Source organism: Nannospalax galili, unplaced genomic scaffold, assembly GCF_000622305.1.
Source record: "Nannospalax galili isolate Female #2095 unplaced genomic scaffold, S.galili_v1.0 scaffold1939, whole genome shotgun sequence".
In the NCBI taxonomy this organism is placed as follows: domain Eukaryota; kingdom Metazoa; phylum Chordata; class Mammalia; order Rodentia; family Spalacidae; genus Nannospalax; species Nannospalax galili.
The window spans coordinates 104,221-126,291 of NW_008342008.1; the positions used below are offsets into that span (position 1 = coordinate 104,221).

The window sequence follows — 22,071 nt, forward strand, 5'->3', positions numbered from 1 at the left end:
CTTCCTTTCTGGAACCTCTTGAGTCTTGGGTGTGGCACTTGCACGCTGTGCAGGCTACCCTGCTGAGGAGGGGGAGTGGATGTCCATCCACCCCAAGCATCTTACTTCTGTATGAACTACTTTGTTCCAGGCGCTTCATAGGGGCTGCAGAGCGACCATGGTAGGGAGGATGGAGGCTCAAGTCTGGGAAGGAGCATCAATCTGTCTCCTCTGGTCCTCTCTTCAGCCCCCTCCACTGCGCTTGATCTCGCTAAAATAAAATCCGAGCTTGCCACTGGAAAAGTCCTCCAAGGCGCTCCCTTGCCTCGTCAAAGCCGCTCTCCTTCCTTTTTTACCTTCTTTACCCCCAACCCGCAGCCCATATTAACTGAGTGCATTTTCAAGTCCTCAGAGCTTTGTGAGCTGAAATGCCTTTCCGTTTTATGAACCTGGCAGATTGTTCAACCAAGACCAGGCTTGATACTAACCCCAACTGGTTGAAATAGCTCTAGCTTTGTACACAACGCAATTACAATACAGCAGGTGTCAAGCCATAGCTAATTATGTGTAGTAGTTTAATTTCACAGTAAGGCTACCTGGGTTTGAATCCTCATTGCCTGAGACAAATTCAACCTTGCCGTGCCTCAACTTCCTCATATGTAAAATGGAGATAATACTTATTGGGTGGGAGTTCAAGAATGAGTTCATGTATGATGTGCTCAGGACAGTGCCTGACACACAGCAAACATTTAATAAGTGCTATTATTTGTCACCAGTATCTATTGAGTGCTTACTGTGTTCTGTGCTATTGCCTGACAGACATTGTCTCATTCATCCAACAAAACCCTTAGAGGCAGAAGCTGCTATTATACCCATTTTACAGTCGAGGAAACCAAATCTAGTGAGGCAGTACAGAGAGGCACAGGTGGGGACCACAGTAAGGGTTTTGATTGTGATACCATCTACCTGTTGACAGGATCTGGAACACTTCAATGATCTAACTTTTCTGTTGTGTAGTTTTGAAAAAGGGTGGATCAGGAGCTGGCTGAGGCTGGGGGTAACCTTGAACTTGTGATCCTCCTGCTCCTTCCTATCTCTGGAATAGTTGGACCATATGCCACCACTCTGGTTTAGGAGATGCTAAGGAATCAAACCTGGGCCTTTGGTACTTTACCTACTGAGCTACATCCCGATCACTGGAGCATTTCAAATTGGCCCTTCCCTAAACTGACAAATCCCACTTTGATCCACCTTCTTGTCCTTTTATTTTTTGGTCATTTTTGAGACAGGGTTTCCCTGTAGCCCCACATGGCCTAGAACTCCCTATGTAGACTCAGCTGGCCTCAAACTCAGAGATCCACCTGCTTCTGCCTCCTAAGTGCTGGGATTAAAGGCGTGTGCTACCACTCCCAGCTCATCTTCTTGTCTTTTTCTGTTCCTATCTCAGGGATGGTACCCTTGGGATGAAGTCTGAGCTGGGGATCCTAACACTCATTCTTCACCTTCTTCCCCATGCCCACTCAGCGTCACTACCATTGCTTGCCTGGCTCCTGATAACAACCTCTCCCCTGCCATTCACATTTACGGTCTAGACCTCAGGCAGCAGGATCTTTCTAAACACAAGTCTTCACCATGTCATCCTGTTCAAGACTTCTTTAGTTTCCTCAAGATAAAGCCCAAACAGCTGCTCCTGCCACTGCCACCACCTCCTTCCCCTTTCCCTCCTCTTCCTTCCCCTCTAGTACTGGGGATTGAGCCTATATTCTTGAGCATGGTAGGTAGGCATTTTGCCACTGAGCTATTCTCCCATCCTCCAAGCTTTTCCATATGGCCTGCTGCTAAGCCCTTGGGGAGAGGGACATCAGCAGCCCGTATTCATCCCCTTTTCTCCATCCTGCCAAAGTATATGAATAGGATCAGCAATCATACCCTTTAGTATTTTTTGTACTAGAGTTTTTGTTCCAAGTGTCAGAAACTGTATCAAATGGACTGTATCAAAAAGGGAACTAGTTGGTTCACAGAACTGAGGCTGCCACAGCATGAATTGGAAACCAGAGTCTCTGTTGATGTCTTACTTAAGATGCTCTGCATGACTTTGTTTCTATTGACATTCTCTCTATCAGCTGCCTAGTCATGTTTTTTTTCTTGCTGAGTAGCCCAGGCTGTCCTCAAACCCTCAATCCTCCTGCCTCAGCCTCCTGAGTGCTGGGATTACAGGTGTGCCACCACACCCGACTTCTTCCTCTTTTAGCAACCCAATTAGTAAAAGAATTTTACTCTCAGGGGCTGGAGAGATGGCTCAGTGGTTAAGAACACTGGTTGTTCTTGCAGAAGACCCGGGTTTGAATCCTGGCACCCACATGGCAGCTAACAACTGTCTGTAACTCCAGTCCCAAGGGATCCGGTAGCCTCTTCTGACCTCCGTGGGCATTGCCCGACACGGGTGCACTTACCTACATGCAGGCAATACACACATGCACATAAAATAAAATAAAAAATATTAAAAAAAATTTACTTTCTAGTCGGGTGTGGAGATGCACCCCTTTAATCCCAACACTTGGGAGGCAGAGGCAGGTGATCTCTGTGAGTTCCAGGCCAGCTGGGGCTGCAGGAAGAGCCTGACTCAAAAAGACCAAAAAAAAAAAAAAAAAAAAAAAAAAAAAAAAAATCAAGGTGGCTCTATGCCCAAGAGGAAATAAGCACAAAGTGTGAAGCACACAGACAGAAGGCCACAACTGGCTAGGTTTCAGAGGACAAGAGACTGCACAGTGCCTGTGCCTGGATAAGACTCCTTTATTAAGCCTCACACACCTAGGAAAAAATTGTAAGAGCCAAGGTTGGTGCACAAACATAAGAAAACAGGCTTTTGGGCTGCTGGGAACTTGCACAAATGGTGACAGCATGCACAAGACCCATGCTGTCTCAGTCAGACAAAAACCCAGCATAGAACGAGGGAAATGGGCAGCAGGCTCCAACCTTAGCAACCACTGATAACTGATTACTGCTGAGTAAAGGAAAATAGATCTGTAAGAGACTAACTCTTGGCGCAGAGTAGTGGCGTACTCCGTCAGTCCCAGTACTGGGAGGCAGATTTCTGAGTCCAAGGCCAGCCTGGTCTACATAGTGAGTTCTAGGCCACTTGGGGCTATAGGGAGACCGTCTCAAAAAAAAAAAAAAAAAAAAAAAAAAAAAAAAAAAGACTGGCTGACTAGACTGCAGTGGATGAACTTACATGGAGGGTGATCTGGGTATGAATGCTTGGGTGGATAGGGCTTAACATTTGACAGAATGCATGAAATCCAGGGGGAGACAGGGGGCTGTGGATGAGCACAGATAGGGGAGGGGGTCTAAATTTGATTAAGATCTATTGGGCTGGAGGGATGTGCAGCTGCTAACAACCAAAAACTGATTAAGATCTATTCTATGAAATGCATAAAAATTCTACACAGCCATTTCCTCCCAGGGGCCTAAAGGCTGGAGTCATTGCTGGTAGAGATGGAGCAGGAGGTGATGCACCCTATTGGAAAGTGGAGCCATCTGTGGGAGACCTAGGGTCAAAGATGGATCCAGAGCTCAGCCTTGAGGGTTCTGACAGAGGGGTGTTCCCTGGTTGTCTCCAGCACTCTGGACCTGCTGTAGGGCAACTTGATTTTTTTTCCCCTCCATCCTTCAAGTAGGCTGCTGACTTTCCCCTCTCTCCCACACTCTCTTCAGCCCAAGGTCTGGTTTAGCCTCAGTTGCATCCTGACTGGCACAGCTTTGCCACTACACATTCATGCTGTAACTCAACGGGAATGGACATGAGTTTTGGTGAACTCGGGACCTCACACATGCCAACTCTACCACTGAGCTACCTCTTCCAGCCAAACAGGATTATTGTGATGTCCATTTTATAGTTGAAGAAACACATGCAGAGTGATAAAAAAATAAGACCACAAGGAAACATCTCAGTAACTTACCACTCAGCCCCACCCCACATTCTATCAGCTGCTTCCACCCCTGCAGAGAACAGGCCAGAGCTGGGATATTAAGCCAGGCCTCCCCTATCCTGAGTGCCTCTAGCTGAGGGTAACTTATATCAACAACTTATACAAAAACAATCAACATGTATTTATTTAATATACATTGTAAGGGCTCAAACAGACTTAATTTAAAAAACAGAAATAAAACAAAAATAACACCACAGTTCAAGGTACGGATCAAGGAAAGGACAGACCATTAAGGACAAAAATGAAAGACATCACAGAAGAGGCTGCACAGCTTCGGTCAGGGGTCCTGACTGGAGACCTGCTTTGAGTAGGTTTCCTGAAGGTGCTTCTTAAAAGCTGGAAGAGAACAGGCAGGTCTCGGGTAAGTGATGTGTACTGAGTTAAGGAAGATGACCAGGGCATGAAGGGAAGCTGGCAGGGGCTGGTTTCCCTCTACAGCAGATACTCTTGTGCTGCTATCCAGTAGGATCCTTGATAGACTTGTTTCCAATGAGACTGGGGAAGGTACAGGTGACATATTCTACCCAAGACCCCCTCAACCTATGTGAGCATGAAAGGCAGTTACAGGAATGGGCTAACCTCCATCCTACTGGCCCACCCTAGTTCCCAAGGTCCTATTGAAGGGGTCACCCTAAGCTAAAGGACCCACCTGTGGGGTTTTTCCAGAGCTCAGCCGCATGTGTGTTCAAAGGGCTATCAATGTTGGGTTCTGTGGATGGAGATTAGAAGAGTCAAGGAGGTAGAAGAGGCTGGCTCAGGGGAGCCCTGGCAAGTTCCCATGGTGTGCAGGAGCGGGCAGTCTCAGAAGTTACCTCCTAACAGGCTCTGGATAGAGAGCAAGATGGTCCTGACGTCATACAAGGCAGACCATTTATCCTTGAGGATGTCCAGGCAGATGTTGCCCTGTGTGTCCACGTTGGGATGATAGCAGGGTGTGAGAAACTTCACTGTGGGTGCGTTGTAAGGGTAGCCACTGGGGAACTCTAGGGAGAGTTTATACCTCAGATCTTCATAAACCTGGCATTTGGGGAAAAAGAAGCACAGGGTAAGTCTCCTGTTCACCATGTCCCCTGTGTCAGCCCAAGATCCCACCCAAGCCCCATAGAAGAGCCTTGCTGGCAGGAATTTGCCTAAGACTGGGCAGCTGACATTATGTTAAGTTGGTCCCTGGGATTAAAGTCATGTGCCACCATGCCCAGCCCTGGTGCACTCTTATATGGTGGGGACACCAATGACTCTCTGATAGAAAGACTTCCAACTGGTATTCTTAGGGCTATCACATAGTCCAAAAATTAGTATCTTAGTTGCTAAATAGAAAGAACTCACTATACAGACCAGGCTGGTCTCAAAATCAGAGATCTGCCTGCTGGGATTAAAGGCATGTGCTACCATGCCCAGCATGGATCTGATTTCTAACTTAAAACCGTATCTGATCTGCAGCATGGTAAGCCTTTTTTTTTTTTTTTTTAAAAAAAAAAAAAAAGCAAAACCTAGCTGGGTGTGGTGTGGTGCTTGCCTTTAATCCCAGAACTTGGGAGGCAGAGGCAGGTGGATCTCTGTGTAGCTCCAGCTCACAGAGATCCTGTCTCAAAAAGAACACCCCCGCCCTGCAAAAGCAAAACTTTTGCTTGCATGTATGTTAAGTGTACCATGTTCATGCCTGGTGCTCCTGGGGTCCAAAATGTGAGATTCCCTCTACTTGGTGGTTGTGAGCCACCATGTGGGTCCTGAAAGAGCAGCAAGAGCTTTTAACAGCTGAGCTATCTCCTCAGCCCCAGAAAGCTGCCTTTTTGAGACTTGTGCTCTCCCATTGGCCAAGGTCTCTACTCTGCCTCACTGTGGTCTGGCCCCATTGACGTCCTGCTCACCCTCTCCCCACTTTTTAAATTGTACAGAATGTGGCCACAGGGTTCAGAGCACAGGCACAAGGAACTGTTTGTGCAGCAAACAGACCCAGAACTGGGACTCATCTCTCTCCCGAAACACTCAGAAAACTGTCACCAACCTGTACCCTACACTTACTGTGCCAGCTGCTCCATGGATGGTCCCTACCCATTTGAAAAGGTTGTCTGATTCAGGGAAAGCAGAAATTCCTTTATCACCAGACATCTGGGGAGAAAACACCATATTACTAGATTCCAGAGTACACCTTTTTTTTTTTTGTTTTTTTCTGAGACGGTTTCCCTATATCCTCCGCTGGCTTGGAACTTGCTATGTAGACCAGGCTAGCATCAGATTTCACAGAGATCAAAGTGCTGGGATTAAAGGCCTGTCACCCCCACACCCAGCTCAGAGTACACTTCTGGGCACAGCAAAGGGGATAGTGGGTGAGCCCCTTGCCTGGATCTCATCATGCTGATCCTAAATAAAGCACATAAATGACAGGCTGACCACCAGGTTAAATGGGAAAGGTTGAACAGGGAAGCAAAAGGCAGTTCTTGCCTCCAAATATTTAATATGGCATTGAAAGATGTGGATTGTTATTTATGGGTACTGTAGTATGGAGTACCAGAAAGAGAGTATCCTAAGGCAAGATGGGACTAGAAATACCAAGAAGGGCAGGGAGTTGGGTGAGGTTAGAGCTAGGGCCAGAAGCAGGGATGAGCCCAGGAAGACCTCCTATGACTGACTTCCAGAACTGCACCAGAGACACCTTCGCCCTGGGGCTGGAACTAGGTAAGAGGCTGCTGTGAGCAAGTGTGGATGGGAAGTACGAAGGAGGGAGCAAATTATACCCACCGGTTTAGCTAGGCCCCTGATGTAGGGAAGGAGGCTACTGATAATTGGGTGGGGGATGGGAGGGTGGCCCAACTGACCTGAGAGCATTCGGTTACTCACCATGAGGGTCATCAGTTCCTGTTGTAGCCTGCAAAGAGAATAGGGGGTCATTTGGGGGCACGGATGCTCTCCAGGTGCCGCATCACCGCCCACCCGGCTATCCTAGGCGATGTCATGGAGACTACCCTTTTTGGCCGGAAGACTGCAGCATGTTCTTAGCCCCAGCGCTGAGTCCCTACCGGTCCATCTGCCCTTTTAGCACATCTCCAAGAGCAGGCCGAGTTTCCGGGGTGTCCTCGTGTCTCCCAAACCTCGCCGGTTCCGGGGTGAGGTCCCCGAGTGTGGCTCTGCACCACTCACCTCTTGCCCACAGGGCCCCGAGCGGCGCCCCCGCTGGGCTCGGCTCCTTTGCGCACGGCGGCGACGCTGGCTGCGGCTGGGTCGCGGTTCTGGGAGGCCATGGGGCTGGCGGCGGGGGAAGGCAGAGCGGAGACGCACAGCGCTGAACTGCGGAGCTGCGGGCCCTCCCGCCCGCGTTTGAATCGGAATCCTCGCTCATCGCCGGCCAATCAGCGGCCCGTTTGGGTTTGATCCAGCCAATAGGACGCGCCGGAGCGCTCTGCCTCTGCGCACTGGCGAGGCGCCCCGGCGGCGCACTCTATTGGCCTGCGGGCCCCTCCTGACGGCGGATTGGCTGCAGAGGCTGCCACTAGCCAGCGACCCTACAGTGGATTGGTGGCCTTTGGAAAACGCCGGCCATTAAAGGGCCACGGAACCGCCCTTTAATAAAACCTTTGATAAACCCTTTTCCTTTTGTTACAGGGTCTCTTGTAGCCAGTCTGGAAGTCGCCGTGTAGCTGAGGATGACCCATAGTTCTTGATCCTCTTGCCCTCACTTCCCAAGGTGGAGATTCCGCGCGTGCACCACTCCTCCCTCGCGGCGAAGGGCAAATCCCTTGGTCCCCTTAGGTGCACGCCCAGCAGGGATGACTTCTTCCGGGAAAGGGAGTGTCTGAGATCTTCAAGCTACCCTTCCCCGAGACCGGAAGCTCCTGCTCCTCCCCCCCATTAAAATAGCTGGGTTACCTCTGTTGGGGTCCCTAGTATCTGAAAAGCCTAGGAAGGTGGGGAAACCCAAGGCTGCGGGTCAGCTCACGTTTGAGCTGTGCTAGGAGGTGCAAGCTTGTAGTCCCAGCTTGTAGTCCGCCGCGGGGGGAAGGGTGGTGGCTGGAGGCTCAGGAGTTAAAGGTCACATCTAGGCCAGACTGTGCTAAGTGAGACTGTCCTATAAAAAGAAAAACCAGGCCCGGGGGGGGGGGGGGGGGAAAAAGGGGGCGCGCATAACATTCCTCCAGTTGGGTTTGCTGTGCACCCTTAGGCCAGTTGGTGTTTTAACCTGTAAGATTGGGATAATAAAAGCCAGCTGCATATTTTCTGTGATTTATCGTCAGCCCCTGCCAGGGCGGGCCACCACACTGCACATCCTAAACAGAAGTAAACAAGAGACAGGAGAGACTGGCAAAGAACGTGGTGTTCCTAGTTTGGTTTCCCAAAGCCTCAGCCTCAGATGGGGAGGGTGGATGGTCCTTTCCCTGTATGCCTGCCGCCTTCATTTCCAGCCCTGTAACGGGAGCTCCCACAAGGCAGACATCACAGCAGGCTCACCATCTGTGTTTATTACAAACTGTTTAATTGCTTCTTATCCCAATAACTTTACAAATAGAGAACCACATGCCAGTCGGGTGTTCTGCAGCGAGTCACCACAAACTAGCTCATGCACAGCTTAAACCTGCTAAGATCCATCTAGGCACAGTCCCCATGGTGGCCTCAGCCAGGTGGGGAAGAGGGTCTTGGAGGCAGGCTGCTGAGTGTCGCCAGGAGATCTGCTCAGGTCTGTGGAGGTGCTTCAGCAGTGCGATGCTCATTCTCTGTCCGCAGCGTCTCCATGTACTTTTTCATCTTCTCTACCATCCAGGAGGGGAGGACAAAGGATTTCAGCTCCTCCAACTTCAGGTCCAGGCACCCTCTAGAAGAGACATTGAAGAGAGAAGTTAAAGCAAGGGAGGGTATAGGCCCAACCCTATCCCAGTGGCTACTTTGGGCAGCTGGAGGGGAGGGGAGGGAGGCCTAGCAGTTTCACCTGTAGTCATCGCTGGCAGCCAGGTCTCGGATGTCCTCCTCGATGAGAAGGTAGGCCTGGGGAAGAGGAGGAGAGTGGTCAATGCCTTTGACTCATCTCACTCCTCAGGAACGCTCTATTAAAGATGTAAGGCCTACTACCAGGCAGGTGGACTTTACAATTTCTTAACAATTTCATAGAAGAGAAAGTAGGGAGGCGGCGGAATGGTTCCTTGGGTATCTTCTACCCAGACTATATGACTATATGGGTGAGAGTAGACTGCTGACTAAAAAATATTTTTTTTTTTTTTTTTAACGACAAAGTCTACTATGCTGCCTAGGCTGTCTTTGAACTCCTGGGCTCACAAAGGACCCTCCTCCTCAGCATCCCATGTAGATGTATTACAGGCATGTGCCATGGAGCCTGGCTACTGGTGATTAATGTATTTATGGCCTTTCCACTTTTAAAAATGGACTTAAAGTGGCTTATAACAAAATGGTAATAGAGCTATCATACAGGAAGACAGGAAATCAAGAGGAGGAAGCATCTTACCTCTGGGGATTCAGATAACTGGGTTTGGGAACTTGGGGCAGAAGGCTGGCTAGCTAGCTAAACAGCATGGCTATCTGCTGCACTGAATTGTTCTGGGGGGAGGAGGGGCTCTCGAGCTGCTTTGATACAGTGCTGTGGTCTGTCGCTGCCAGAGCCCCTTGTGAGTTTATTACACAGGGTACCTCTTTTCATTTTGTTTCTTTTTCTGAGACAGGGTCCATCTCTTAGGCCAGATTGGCTTATAACTCACTACATAGCCCAGATTCCTCCTCTTGCCTCCCAGGCTAGGATTATAGGCATAAGCCACCATGCCTGGCTTCACATAGGGGTGTTTGTTCCTGACAGACACTGCAGTGTTTATGGGACATTTTCCTTCTAGTCTTAGGGTCCCTTGAGTACTTGGCCTTCTTCTTGGGCACTGTGAACTATGTGGCAGAACAGCTGTGCTCAAGAAGGGGGCCCAGAGTTGAGTCTTCAGACACCTAGCTATCTTCCAGGTCAGCAATGAAAAGAAAACAACTTCTTTGGAGAAATGGTCTTGATATGTAGCTCGGACCGACCTCTAACATAAGATCCTCCTGCCTCAGCCTCCTGATTGTTGGGATTATAGGCCTATGCTACCATGCTCCACCTTCATTCTAAAATCAGTATGGAGGGCTGGCGGGATGGCTCTACTGGTAAAGATGCTTGACATCAAGCCTGGTGACCTGAGGTTTGATCAGGACCCACAAGGTGGAAGAGGGGAAATGATTCTCAAAAGTCATCCTCTGACACGTATGCACACACACCCCATAATTTTTTAAAGTTTTAAAATTTAGTACTGGGGATTGAACCTAGAGTCTCACACATGCTAGGCAGTCTACCACTGCGTCATATCCTCAGCCATCCAACTGTTTTTGTCATTGCTTTTTTTTTGAGGCAGGGACTCCTGTAGCCAAGCTGGCTTAGAACTAGTCACATAATGGAGGTTGACCTTAAATTCCTGATCTTTGCCAGGCATGGTGGCACATGTCTTCAGTCCCAGCACTTGGGAGGCAGAGGCAGGCAGATCTCTGTGAGCTCAAGGCCAGACTGGTCTACATAGTGAGTTCCAGTCCAGCAGGGGCTACAGGGAAACCCTGTCTCAGAAAGACCAAAAAAAAAAAAAAATCCTTATCTTTTTGCCTCCCCCTCTCAAGTGCTGGGGATGAGAGGTATGTTCCTCCATGCCTACTTTCCCCCCCTTTTTTATTATAATATTTTACTTATTATTTTTATTTTATGAGTATGCATGCATTTTCTGCATGTATGGAAGTGCAACTGTGTTTGCAGTGCCCATGGAGGTCAGAAGAGGGCTCTGGGTCCCCTGTAACTGGAGTTATAGACAGCTGTTAGCTTCCATGTGGGTGCTGGGATTTGAACCTGGGTCTTTTGCACAAACAACCCATGCTCTTAACTGCTAAGCCATCTCTCCAGCACCTCCCCCCTTTTATCTTTTTAAATCTAGTTTAAGATTTTGAGACAACATCTCACTAAGTTGCTCAAGCTGGCCTTAAACTCAAAATATTCTCCTGAGTATCTGGATTACAAGTTTGGCCAATTGCAAGAACTTTTTTTTTTTGGTCTTTTTGAGACACGGTGTCCCTGTAGCCTCAGCTGTCCTGGAGCTCACAGAGATCACAGAGATCCACCTGCCTCTGCCTCCTGAGTGCTGGGATAAAAGCTGTGTGCCACCACGCCGGCTCAATCTTAACTTTTTTTTTCTTTTTGAGACAGGGTCTCCCTGTAGCCCCAGCTGTCCTGGAACTCGCTATGTAGACCAGGGTGGCCTTGAACTCACAAAGATCTGCCTGCCTCTGCCTCCCAAGTGCTGGGATTAAAGGCGTGTGCCACCATGCCTGGCTGGGCGCACACCTGGCTGTTTTTTTTTTTTTTTTTTTTTGAGGTAGGGTCTCACTATGTAGCTCTGATTGGCCTGGAACTTGCTACGTTGGCCTTAAACTCACAGAGTTTCATTTGCCCCTGCTCCCTGAATTCTGGGATTAAAGGCATGTACCACCATGCCCACTTGAACCTCAAGTTTTTAAAATCAGTTGTTGTTTGGAGGCCAGCCTGGATGACATAGTGCGACCCTAATATGAAAGTAGGGAGGTGGGCATGAAGTTCTCCCCTTAGCTAAGGAGCTATTGGCATTTGGTAGCTGCTGGGATGGCAAGAATCATTTTTAAGAGTGTGACCCTTCCTAGGTCAACAATAATCCAGAGCAGATTCCACACCCAAGAATATTTGGGCAAGGTGCATTGGAGTCAATGGGGGAAAGATGAACACGAAGTTGGGTAGGTAGGGAGGTGGGCGGATCTGGCAGGAGCTGGGGGGAAAGAGTACGATCAAAATATATTTTATGAGTTCCCAAAGAATAAAAATATTTAAAATAAAACAAAAGCTACATTGCTGCTCCCTTTGAGGCTCATCCATTTCTTTTTCTTTTTTTTTTTTTTTTTCCGGTTTGTTTTGAGACAGGGTCTCCCTGTAGCCCCAGCTGGTCTGGAATGAGCTATATAGACCAGGCTGGCCTTGAACTCAGAGATCCCTTGCCTCTGCTTGGGATTAAAGGCGTGCTCCACCAAGCCCAGCTTCATCCATTTCTTATTTGTGTTACGTTGTATTTTGTTATCACTGGTAAGCAACCTGAAATATTCCATCAAAGTGTGGACAGGAATCACTATACAGACAGCTTCCACTGTCAGAAAGGAGATAGGCAGGTTTTCAAGGCCATTAGAGCCAATCAGGAACAGTCCTAGCATGGTACAGTCCTCAGGTGGAGGAAATTGCATGTGGGGAAAGCCCTCCAGAGTACTCTTAGGCTATACAATGACTTTCCAAGGTTGTTGCTTGATATGAGCTGGGCCCTTTTGACATGGAGGTGAATCTGCAAGGTGCTCCCAGACATGAATATATTTCATTGTTTGTGTTCCTACTGTGAGAAGAGATTCCATAGCTGGGTCTGGGAAGAGTGCTGTGATCGATGAATAAAATCTGTCCATGGGTATATGGGGAAAAGGACCATTAAAAGTCTTCAACTGCCTTTCCCATGCACACCTAACAAGATTTAATCATGTAGTCTTGGAGGAGGTAAGAGGGACAGGGAAGAGAATCCACAAATTTCAGCTGGCTCTTCATGAAGAACAGCCCTCACAAGTCTCCCATCCCACATGTTTCTGGCTTAGGTGTCACCCAGATTTGGAGATAAGCTGCTGTCAAGAGCTAGAATCCTGGTCCTGTGGTTGGGTGGGTGGGTCTTTGGCAGTGGTGCATGAAAACGGTGCTTACCATCTTTCCCCCTGTTGCCCGCATATGATGCTGCTCAGCCAGCCAGTGCTTGTCCTGGGGGTCAGCTGCATACTGTGAGGGGGAAAGTTACAGGCAGAGACATTAGCCTAGTGGAAGGGTTTTTTCCTCGACCCTCCATCAGTTCTTACCAACTGGATCTTGTCCTAGGTAGATGGATGCCCAAGCTCACTAATCTGTATAGTACAACAGAGACAAGCTGAGGAACCCAGGGATTGCAATTTAGTAGCGATAGTTACTCATCTATTCTCCCTCAATCATTCCTTTTTCAAAACAGCATCCCTGGAAACTGGTGTGACTGGTGATAATTATTTTAGAGACTCTATCAAAAAATGATCAGAAGTGGCTTAAAACATCTGATTATTATGGGGCCCACACCCATATAATTATTCTTTGTTTCAGAGAGGGTATTGTGGGTCAGAAAGGGAAAAAATCTTTCCCTGATGAGATGAATTTCCTCTTTTCCTTTCTCCTCTCATACTGTTTCAATAAACACAGAGCAAGTCCTTTGTTCAGGAGAGCAGTTCCCAGAGAGCTCAGAAGGAACAAGTTCTGAGAACAGATTGGGCTCACTCTTGGTTTTAACCAAAGCTAAGAGGCAGGCTGTCTTTGTATTTTGGCATCTCTCCACCACAGGGTACCACTATGTAGCTCAGGCTAGGGTCAAACTCTAGATCCTCTTGTGTCTGCCTCAGAGTGCTGGGACTATAAGCATGTGCTAGTGCCTGGCATGACCACATTTTCTAAAACAAAAACCAAGATACTTTATAAACTAGGGGAGGCAAAAGAGCATAATGTAAACAACCCGGTTCTAGAATTCAACACGTTTTTTTTTTTCCTTTGAGACAGGATCTCATTATGTAACCCTGGCTGGCCTTGAACTCAGATATCAGCCTGCCTCAGCCTCCCAAGTGCTGGGCGTATGACATCACACCCAATGACAAATAAGTTTTAAACTCTTAACTTCTACCACTTTTTTTTTTTTTTTTTTTTTTGCAGTTTTATAACTTTGACTCTCAGCAGTTAGTACACTGACTGTAGATTTTTTTTTTTTTTTTTTTGTCTTTTTGAGACAGGTCTCCCTGTAGCCTTAGCTGGCCTGGAACTCGCTATGTAGACCCTGTCTGTAGATTTTTGAATATGGTAACAGGGATATAGGTTACCAAAGTATACAGCTTGTTTGGCAAATCCTCATCTTCGTTAGGTTTTCTGGACAAATGAACATGCATACAATATGTGTTCCTTATTCCTACACCCAGACAGCTCTGTTGAGCCTAGTATTAATGCGCACTTCTGGAGTGCCCATCTCCTTCATGGCGAATCTCTAAATTTCTTTGAGTGCCCAAGGGGCATGTTTCTTGAAGCCCACTCTATGGATGCGCTTTTGAATGCTGGTGGTGTATTCCCGGGTTGACCATCTCGTTGATGGCAGAACGGCCCTTCTTCTTGCCACTCTTCTTTGCGGGAGCCATTCCGCTGGGCCCAAGTTGGAAAGGCAACTGCTACCACTTTTTAGTTGGTATAAGCCTCGGTAGTAATTTCCTTGAGACTCAAGTTTCCTCATTTGTAAAGGGGAGAGTACTGCCAGGTATGGTGGTACATGCCTGTAAACCTAACATTTGAGAGACAGAGGCAGGAGGATCAGGAGTTCAGGGTCATTCTCAACTTCACAGTAAGTTTAAGACCAGCCTAAGCTACATGAGACCATGTCTCAAAAGAGAGCACTAACATTTACTTTATAGGGTTCTTGTTAAGAGCAAATTATAGTATATAAAAGTGCTAAATATGGTAGGTGATACACAGTGCTCCAAAAGGGGAGGTTTCAACCAGGTGTAGTAGTGCAGGCCTTAAATCCTTCTACTTGAGGGGTAGAGGCAGGGGGACCTCTGTGAGACTGAGGCCACCTGGTCCACATAGCGAGTTCCAGGCCAGCCAGGGCTACATAGTGTGAGACCCTGTCTCAAAAAACAAAACAAACAAAAACAGGTTTCATAAAACCAGCAGATTATTTAAAATGTGCTAGGATTAAAGATATACACAAAAATAATGCTAAATTTGTTTTTTCTTAAGGCCAGGTGTAGTGATGCATACTTTTACTGCCAGCACTTGGGAGACAAGAGACAAGCAGATCTCTGTGAGTTCAAGTCCAGTCTGGTCTTACTTATTTTTGAGACAGGATCTCACTAAGTAGCCCTAGTTCACCCGGAATTCACTATATAGACTAGGCTGGCTTTGACCTTGTTGCAGTCCTACCTCTGCCTCCTAAATGCTAGGATTACAGGTGGGTACCACGATCTTGGCTGTGTTTTAGTCATTGCTTTCTTCTCTAGCTCTTTGTGGGAGTTGTCAGCATGTGATACATGCTCAATAAATATATGTCCAATAAATGAATTACTTTTTGTACCTGAGTAATGACCTTAAATTCCTGACCCTCTTGCCTCAATCTCCCATGTGCTGGGATTACAGTGTATAATCACCATGCCAGGATGCTCTGTATTTCTATGCAAGTTTAAAAGCAGAGAGATATCACAGCATGCCTGTGTTTCTAGCACAAGTGATTTTCCTGCCTTAGCTTCTCAAGTAGCAGAGTAGCTGGGACTGCAGACATGTACCACTGCACCTGGTTAAGCTACCTGTCTTAAGGACAGTTCCATGGGATTGGGTCAGCAGAGCTCTTCAAACTGTGCTTGGCAAGTTGGGAAGTCACAAAAGGTATACGTAAATGGCCGAGGGGAACTAGAACTCAGATGTTCTGACTCCAAGGCCAGTGTGTATTTCATGCAATTCCCAATGCTATCTATGCCTCATGCAATGGCCTGCCTACTTCCCTCCCAGCACTCACCTACCTTAAAGAGGTGTGGGTGCTTGATGTAGATTCTCCCTCTGGTACCTCCCATCCCTAGAGCCCTGAAAAATGAAAGATGAATGGTAAATAGTCCAGCAAGTGGTGCTCCCAGTAGTGGACCCTTGACCTGCCCCTCCGTCAGCAGTAAAGCTCTCAGACTCACTTGTTGGCTCGAGATCCCAATACAAAGGTGGTAGACTCATTCAACCGAGCTGGGTCCCACTATGCAAGAAACAGACCAAGAGAGTGAGGTTTAATGTGTAGGGCAGGACTGTACCCCTGTCCTTTCCTTTTGGTCATCCTTATCCATTATTCATGTTTGTGTAGGAGATGGAGCACTTATAGTATGTCAGACCCTGTGCTAGACATTGAGGACAAGATGAGTAAGGTACAGACTGTTCTCTAGGAGCCCCAGACATATATATTGAAGTCAGACCAGAATGTGATGGGACCATGGCATGGCTGAGTGCAGGGTATGAGAGGTGCCAAAGGGGATGGATGGTATAGCCAGAAATTTTCTCTTTTTTAAAGAGATAATCCCTGAAGTTGCTTTTGAAATGGTGAGTACAAATTAGAGGGAGGAAGAAGGACATCCTATACAGAGGGTAGTATATACAGTGGTGGGCGTGAGTTGGCTTGGAACGCTAGAGAAACTACAAACAGCTTCTGTGTTGTTAAAGGAGAGGGGAAGGGAGAGGCAACTGAGGAAGGACAGAGAAGCACAGAGAGCTGGAGGCCTGAGGCTGCATTTATGGGTTTACATCTTCTTATCTGTAGATGATGGGGAACCACTGAAAGCTTCTATAGGAAATAAGAGCCAGTTATACTTTAAGGACAGCTCACTCATCCAGCAATGTGGATTTTTTTTTTTTTTTGTCTTTTTGTCACCTTGTAGCCCCAGCTGGCCTGGAAGTTCATATGCAGACCAGGCTGGCCTTGATCTCACAGAGATCTGCCTGCCTCTGCCTCCCTAGTGCTGGGATTAGAGGTGTGCGCCAACACGCCTGGCAGATAGTGGATTTGAGGGGGTAAATTCAAAGGCAGGGAGAGCAGCTTAGAGGCTGCTGTGGTAAAGCAGAACTGAAAGCACACAAGAACCTGAGCTGTGACTGTAGTGGAGGAAGAGGGAACAGGAACTGCAGTGCATTCACAAGGTTAGGACTTGACTGGATGTGGAGTGAGGGAAGAGAACAGGCAGAGACAATAAAAGAAGGTGAAACAAGGCTTAGAGTAGAATTGTTTGCTCAACACGAGGCCCTGGGTTCAATCCCTTGCACTATAACCACCATCACAGAAAATGAAGTCCCTCAGGGTGGTGCATACCTCTAAGTCTAGCATATGTGAGGCTAAGGATGATGAAAATCCTGAGTTCAAGACCAGCCTGAGCTATGGTGAGACCCAATCTCAAAAACAACATAAAGCGTCTTTTAATAAAAAGATTCTGATGTCAATTTTGGACCCACTGTCTGAGAGCTTGTATTCACTCTCCTCTATCAGGGGAATATAGCTACTTCTAGTACATCTCTGACCAAAGAACAACCCTCCTCAACCAAGGAAAGTCATCCTCTTGGCCTGAGAATGCTGCTTCAGGAAGGGTGCACACAGAGTGCGTGGGTGGAAAGGGCCACCTGCCTAACCTGCCAGATCAGCCTAATCAACTCCAGTGATCAATGGGATGGATGATAGATGCTGTAGACAGATCGCCCTCACATCCTCGACATGCTGTGTTGGATATGCTCCTAGAACTTCTAGGCAGACAGGACTAGCAGATAGGAGGACATACATGTTTTAAAGCAGAGAGGTGTGAGAAGAACAGAGACTGGGGTGTAAGACCTGGTCCTGAAACCCTAAGAGTAGATGATTAAGATGTGTGTGGGGGGGCACACCTGAAGAGATGGATCAGAGGTTAAGAGTGCATGCTGTTCCTGCAGAGGACAAGAGTTCAAATCCCAGCACCTACACCAGGTAGTTCACAACCATTTGTAACTCCAGCTCCAAGGGATCTGATGCCCTCTCCTGACCTCAGGAGGCACCTGCACACACATATTCACAGATACACAACCACACACATACAGAAAAATTAATCCCAGCACTCAGGAGACAGAAGTAGGAAATCTCTGCGAGACGGAGGCAGCCTGATCTACATAGTGAGTTCCAGGTCAGCTATGGCTACAGGGAGACCTTGTCTGAAAAAAAAAGATCTAGAGGGCTGGATGGTTCAGTGTCAGTAAAAGTATCTACTGCTAGCTGGGCACGGTGGCACACACCTTCAATCTCAGCACTCAGGAGGCAGAGGCAGGCAAATCTCTGTGAGTTCAAGGCCAGCCTAGTCTCCACAGTGAGTTCCAGGCCAGCTGGGGCTACAGGAAGACCCTGTCTCAGAAAGATCAACACCCCCCACATCCCCTCACAACCCCCCCCCCAAACCAACCAACAAACAAAAAAAACTAAGAAAAAAAAAAAAAAACAGCATCTACTGCTAAGCCCAACTCTAATGAGTTGTCCTCTATCTCCATAGGCCAGGGTGTGCACTTACGTGTGCACACACAATAAATAAACGTAATTAAAAAAGAAATCATCTAGTGAAGCTTTAGGTGAGCCAGAGAGAATTCTGGGGGACACTCAACATATGGGTCACTATTGAGCAAAAATTCCTCTCAAGTCAGAGAAGGGAGGTTGGATAGAACAGAAGAGTCAGGAGAATGCAGGATCACCAGCTCCAAGTCTTAGAATACACAATGATGATTATAGGAAAGTAAAGCAGACTAGAAGACAAGGGAGCCAATTTTAATTTTTCCGGACAAAGTCCAATGAGGACAGAGGACCTTTATGTACCTCACTAGGCTTGCAAAAGTGTTCTGAAGGCAAGAGAAGCTAATAATGTCAACAGACTTTGGGTCTGAGACTTGGATATTTCTGACTAGCTATGTGTCTGGGCAAGTCCCAAGTGTATTGGGAGCATAAGATAACTCCAAAAAATAAGATCATTTCTGCCCACAGGGGAGGTGGCAGGAAAGGAAGTTCCTCAACTCCACAACAGTTACAGAATCAATATCTCAAAACACTGTTCCAGCCAGGCGTGGTGGTGTACGCCTTTAATCCCAGCACTTGGGAGGCAGAGGCAGGTGGATCTCTGTGAGTTCGAGGCCAGCCTGGTCTACATAGTGAGTTCCAGGACAGCTGAGGCTACAGGGAAACCCTGTCTCAAAAAGACAAAAAAAAAACCGGGTGTGGTGGCGCACACCTTTAATCCCAGCACTCAGAGGCAGAGGCAGGGGGATCTCTGTCAGTTCAAGGCCAGCCTGGTCTACATAGTGAGTTCCAGGACAGCTGGGGCTACAGGGAGACCCTGTCTCAAAAAGACCCCCCCCCAAACAAACAAAACAAAACAAAACAAAACCACTGTTACAAAGAATAAATGAAGAGGAGCTGAGGAGGGAGATGGGGAAGATGGCTCTCGAGTCCTGTGCACACATCCTCTGTCACCCCATCTTCTATCTCATGGGGGCTTCAGAGTATTGTTCACTATCACATTCAGAATGTACCTTGGGGCCTTCTCGGCGAATTGGCTCACAGGATTTTGGTTTCCATCTGCTTGGAAGGAAAGAAGACAAGTGAATTGAATTCTCCCAAGTGACAGTCCCCAAGTGGGGGTGGTGGCACTGAGACTGGAAGGAAGCTTGCTAGCAGGGGCTGGCTGGTGGGAGCGCTGCTTATACTGTTACATTCAGTAGCCCGCAGTGGGCGGCCCAGGAACCATGGAGTTGCAGCTTTCTCATGTGTCAGCAGGAGATAAGGGCAGCAGCCGCCCTGCCCATCTTGGTGCAGTACATGAGAATGAAAAGCTTCAGGAAGGAGATGAGTCTAAGGGATGATGGTGAATACTACATTTCCTGACCCCATGGTATCAATGAATCGCACCCCCTCAACTACGCCAATGTGGCCTTTTCTCTTTTATACAATTGTCTTCCATGTAAAGTTTTATTTGGAAAAAAATTCTGCTGCTTCAAAACTCTTTAAACTAGGATGGGGCTGGAGAAAGGATGACTAGGTGGAACAACAGAGGACTTTAGTGAAGTGAAAATACTCTGAGGCCATACCCTCTGAGGAGCTCACCAAGCTCCAGTAGATAGTTCTAGATCCATGGTCACACAGATGATTCTCCTAAAAGTCAGTGGGTCTCAAATTCTCACCCCCACAAAACACCCCAAACCAAAAAACAAAACCACCACCGCCACTGCTGCCACCACCAGCAAAAGCAATGAAGGGGAGGGCGGCGGGCACGACACAACACTTGTATAGAAGATGAAGGGAGGAGAGGTGGGAGGAGAGCAGAGGGTGGGGTTTAATAACAGAATGCATCTTATACTTTCACAAGTAGCTAAAAAAGACCAAATGGCCAGGTGTGGTGGCACACGCCTGTAGTCCCAGCACTTGGGAGGCAGAAGCAAGAGGATATCTGTGAGTTCAAGGCCAGCCTGGTCTACATAGTGAGTTCCAGGACAGCTCAGGCTACAGGGAGACCCTGTCTCAAAAAGACAAAAAGGACCAAAAAATTACTCAGAAGCCGAGGCGGGGGACTGCTAGCTTTAGCTACATAGAGAGATCATTTCTGTTTAAAAAAAAGAAGAGGCATGCCACATGCCACATCATATCAGACTGTTATTTTCCACATCTTTAAAGTAGGTCAACTTTACTGGCATTGATAAAACTTGTGAGGATCTGGACTTAAAACATAGTTTCCTATTGAAAAACAAACAAAAAACCCAAAAACAATGTCACAAAAAACCCAAGGTTTCTGAGGAACGACAGGCTAACACACACACACACACACACACACACACACACACACACACACACAAGGAAAACCACTCAAACTGTAACAGTGGATATAGTTCATTAGACCTTGTCTAAATAAATCTACACACAACACCAAGAATGCACCCTGCCGTGTACCACAAACTCTGGCTGAAAGCACTACGTCAAGGCAGAGTCATCAATTTTAACAAATGTGCTACTCTCAGGGGAGATTGCACATGTGGGGGCAGGGAATGTATGAGATACCCCTGCATCTTCCATTCAGTTTGTGGTATGTCTAAAAATGCTCTATGAATAGATTAAAAAGACCATCTGGGCTGGAGAGATGGCTCAGAGGTTAAGAGCACTGGCTGCTCTTGCAGAGGAACCAGATTCGGTTCCTAGGACCCACATGGCTGGTAACAACCATCTGTAACCCAGTTCCAGGGGATCTGATGCCCTCTTCTGACCTCCGAGGGCATTGTATGACTAGGGTACACTTACATACATGCAGGCAAATATATTTGTACACGTATTTTTTTAAAAAAGAAAGAAAATGACCATCCTCTAGGTAATGTAGTACAGTTTTGTCTTTAATGAACTATATGATCTCAGGCAAGCCATTCTTTTCTTTCTTTTTTTTGGTGATAGGGTCTCATGTAGCCCAGGCTAGTCTTGAACTTATTATATAGCTGGGGATGACCATGAGCTCCTGATTTTCCTGCCTCCATTTCCAAGTACTTGGATTATAGGTGACTACTACCATGCCCTGCTCAGGTAAGTAATTCTGAGTCTGTTTATCTTCTATGTCTTCACAGGATAGCTATAAGCTGGTACTTAGACCAACTATAAACATTCAATACATTTAACACATGAATTAACTGGTGTTTATTTAAGCTGGGCTGTACTGTTCTGGGGTAAACCAGGATAAAGCAACTTCCTTCTCACTGCCCTCTGCACTACTCCACACCAAGATAATCCTCTTCTATAGTAACTTAGATAGACCTGATACCATCAGGCTTAGAATTTTGGCCTCAGCTCCTCCAGCGTCACTCCCCTCCCTCTGTTCCCTTTGGCTCTTACCACACCGGTGGCCCCTACTCACACCATGCCAGTGGCTGCCCGGTCATTTGACAGGAGGTGTCCAGGAGGCCGACCTTTCCTCTGCCACAAAGAACAGCTGTCAGAGCCTTGACCCTGTGGGAACCATCCCCCACTACCCATTTGGCAGGGCTGGGATCACCTGGTGGAGATGGTTTTCCAGAGGGAACAAATGATTTGGGGAGAGATTAGGGAGAGTAACTGTTTCTAGGGCTCCTGCCACCCACGCCCAAAGGTACATGAAGCCAATGCTCTCTGTTGGAACAGAAAGGCCTTTTTCCAGCAGAAATGCCATCAAGGGCATGGGTTATTTACCTTTTTGGGAGTGGGGCTTCCTCGGTGGGATTCCTCTTCTGCTTGTCGGCCACGCTGAAGGAACAGAAAGGAGTCAGTGGAAGGCTAGTGCCTGGGAACTCCAGGTTTTAAGGAACTGCATGAGAGCCCCTGGACTGAAGCCCTCCAGCACCACCTGACCCAGGTCCCCAAAGTCCTGCATGGTGCTCTTTGGACCTAGCCCTCCCAGTGGATGGTGTGTAAAACTTCCTTGGGTCCCACATATATTTTTTTTTTTTTTTACAATATGT

At 47.4% G+C, this 22,071-nt stretch overlaps 2 protein-coding genes across 4 annotated transcripts in view; both read right to left on the minus strand.

Annotated features, from left to right (window-relative positions):
• Positions 1–4,068: 4,068 nt before the first annotated feature.
• On the minus strand, positions 4,069–7,325 carry Ube2c (ubiquitin conjugating enzyme E2 C). The gene is made up of 6 exons (XM_008837765.2): positions 7,107–7,325; positions 6,807–6,834; positions 5,991–6,077; positions 4,781–4,985; positions 4,618–4,677; positions 4,069–4,304 (listed from the first exon to the last, which is right to left on the minus strand). Exons 1-6 carry the CDS (start codon positions 7,205–7,207, stop codon positions 4,246–4,248), a joined length of 540 nt encoding a protein of 179 aa, XP_008835987.1. The 5' UTR covers positions 7,208–7,325; the 3' UTR covers positions 4,069–4,245.
• A 1,082-nt stretch (positions 7,326–8,407) lies between these two features.
• Dnttip1 (deoxynucleotidyltransferase terminal interacting protein 1) overlaps positions 8,408–22,071 on the minus strand; it is a 27,995-nt gene continuing 14,331 nt past the window's right edge. Inside the window, exons 6-13 of one of the 3 annotated variants that reach the window (XM_008837767.2) lie at positions 21,803–21,856; positions 21,492–21,550; positions 19,135–19,180; positions 15,753–15,811; positions 15,591–15,651; positions 12,727–12,798; positions 8,887–8,942; positions 8,408–8,772 (exon numbers count right to left, since the gene is read on the minus strand). In XM_008837767.2, the coding sequence (XP_008835989.1) occupies positions 8,634–8,772; positions 8,887–8,942; positions 12,727–12,798; positions 15,591–15,651; positions 15,753–15,811; positions 19,135–19,180; positions 21,492–21,550; positions 21,803–21,856 (546 nt within the window). In that variant the 3' untranslated portion in view covers positions 8,408–8,633. Of the gene's footprint in view, positions 8,773–8,886; positions 8,943–12,726; positions 12,799–15,590; positions 15,652–15,752; positions 15,812–19,134; positions 19,184–21,491; positions 21,551–21,802; positions 21,857–22,071 lie in introns of all 3 variants that reach the window. The other 2 variants (XM_008837766.3, XM_008837768.3) reach the window with 2 other exon arrangements.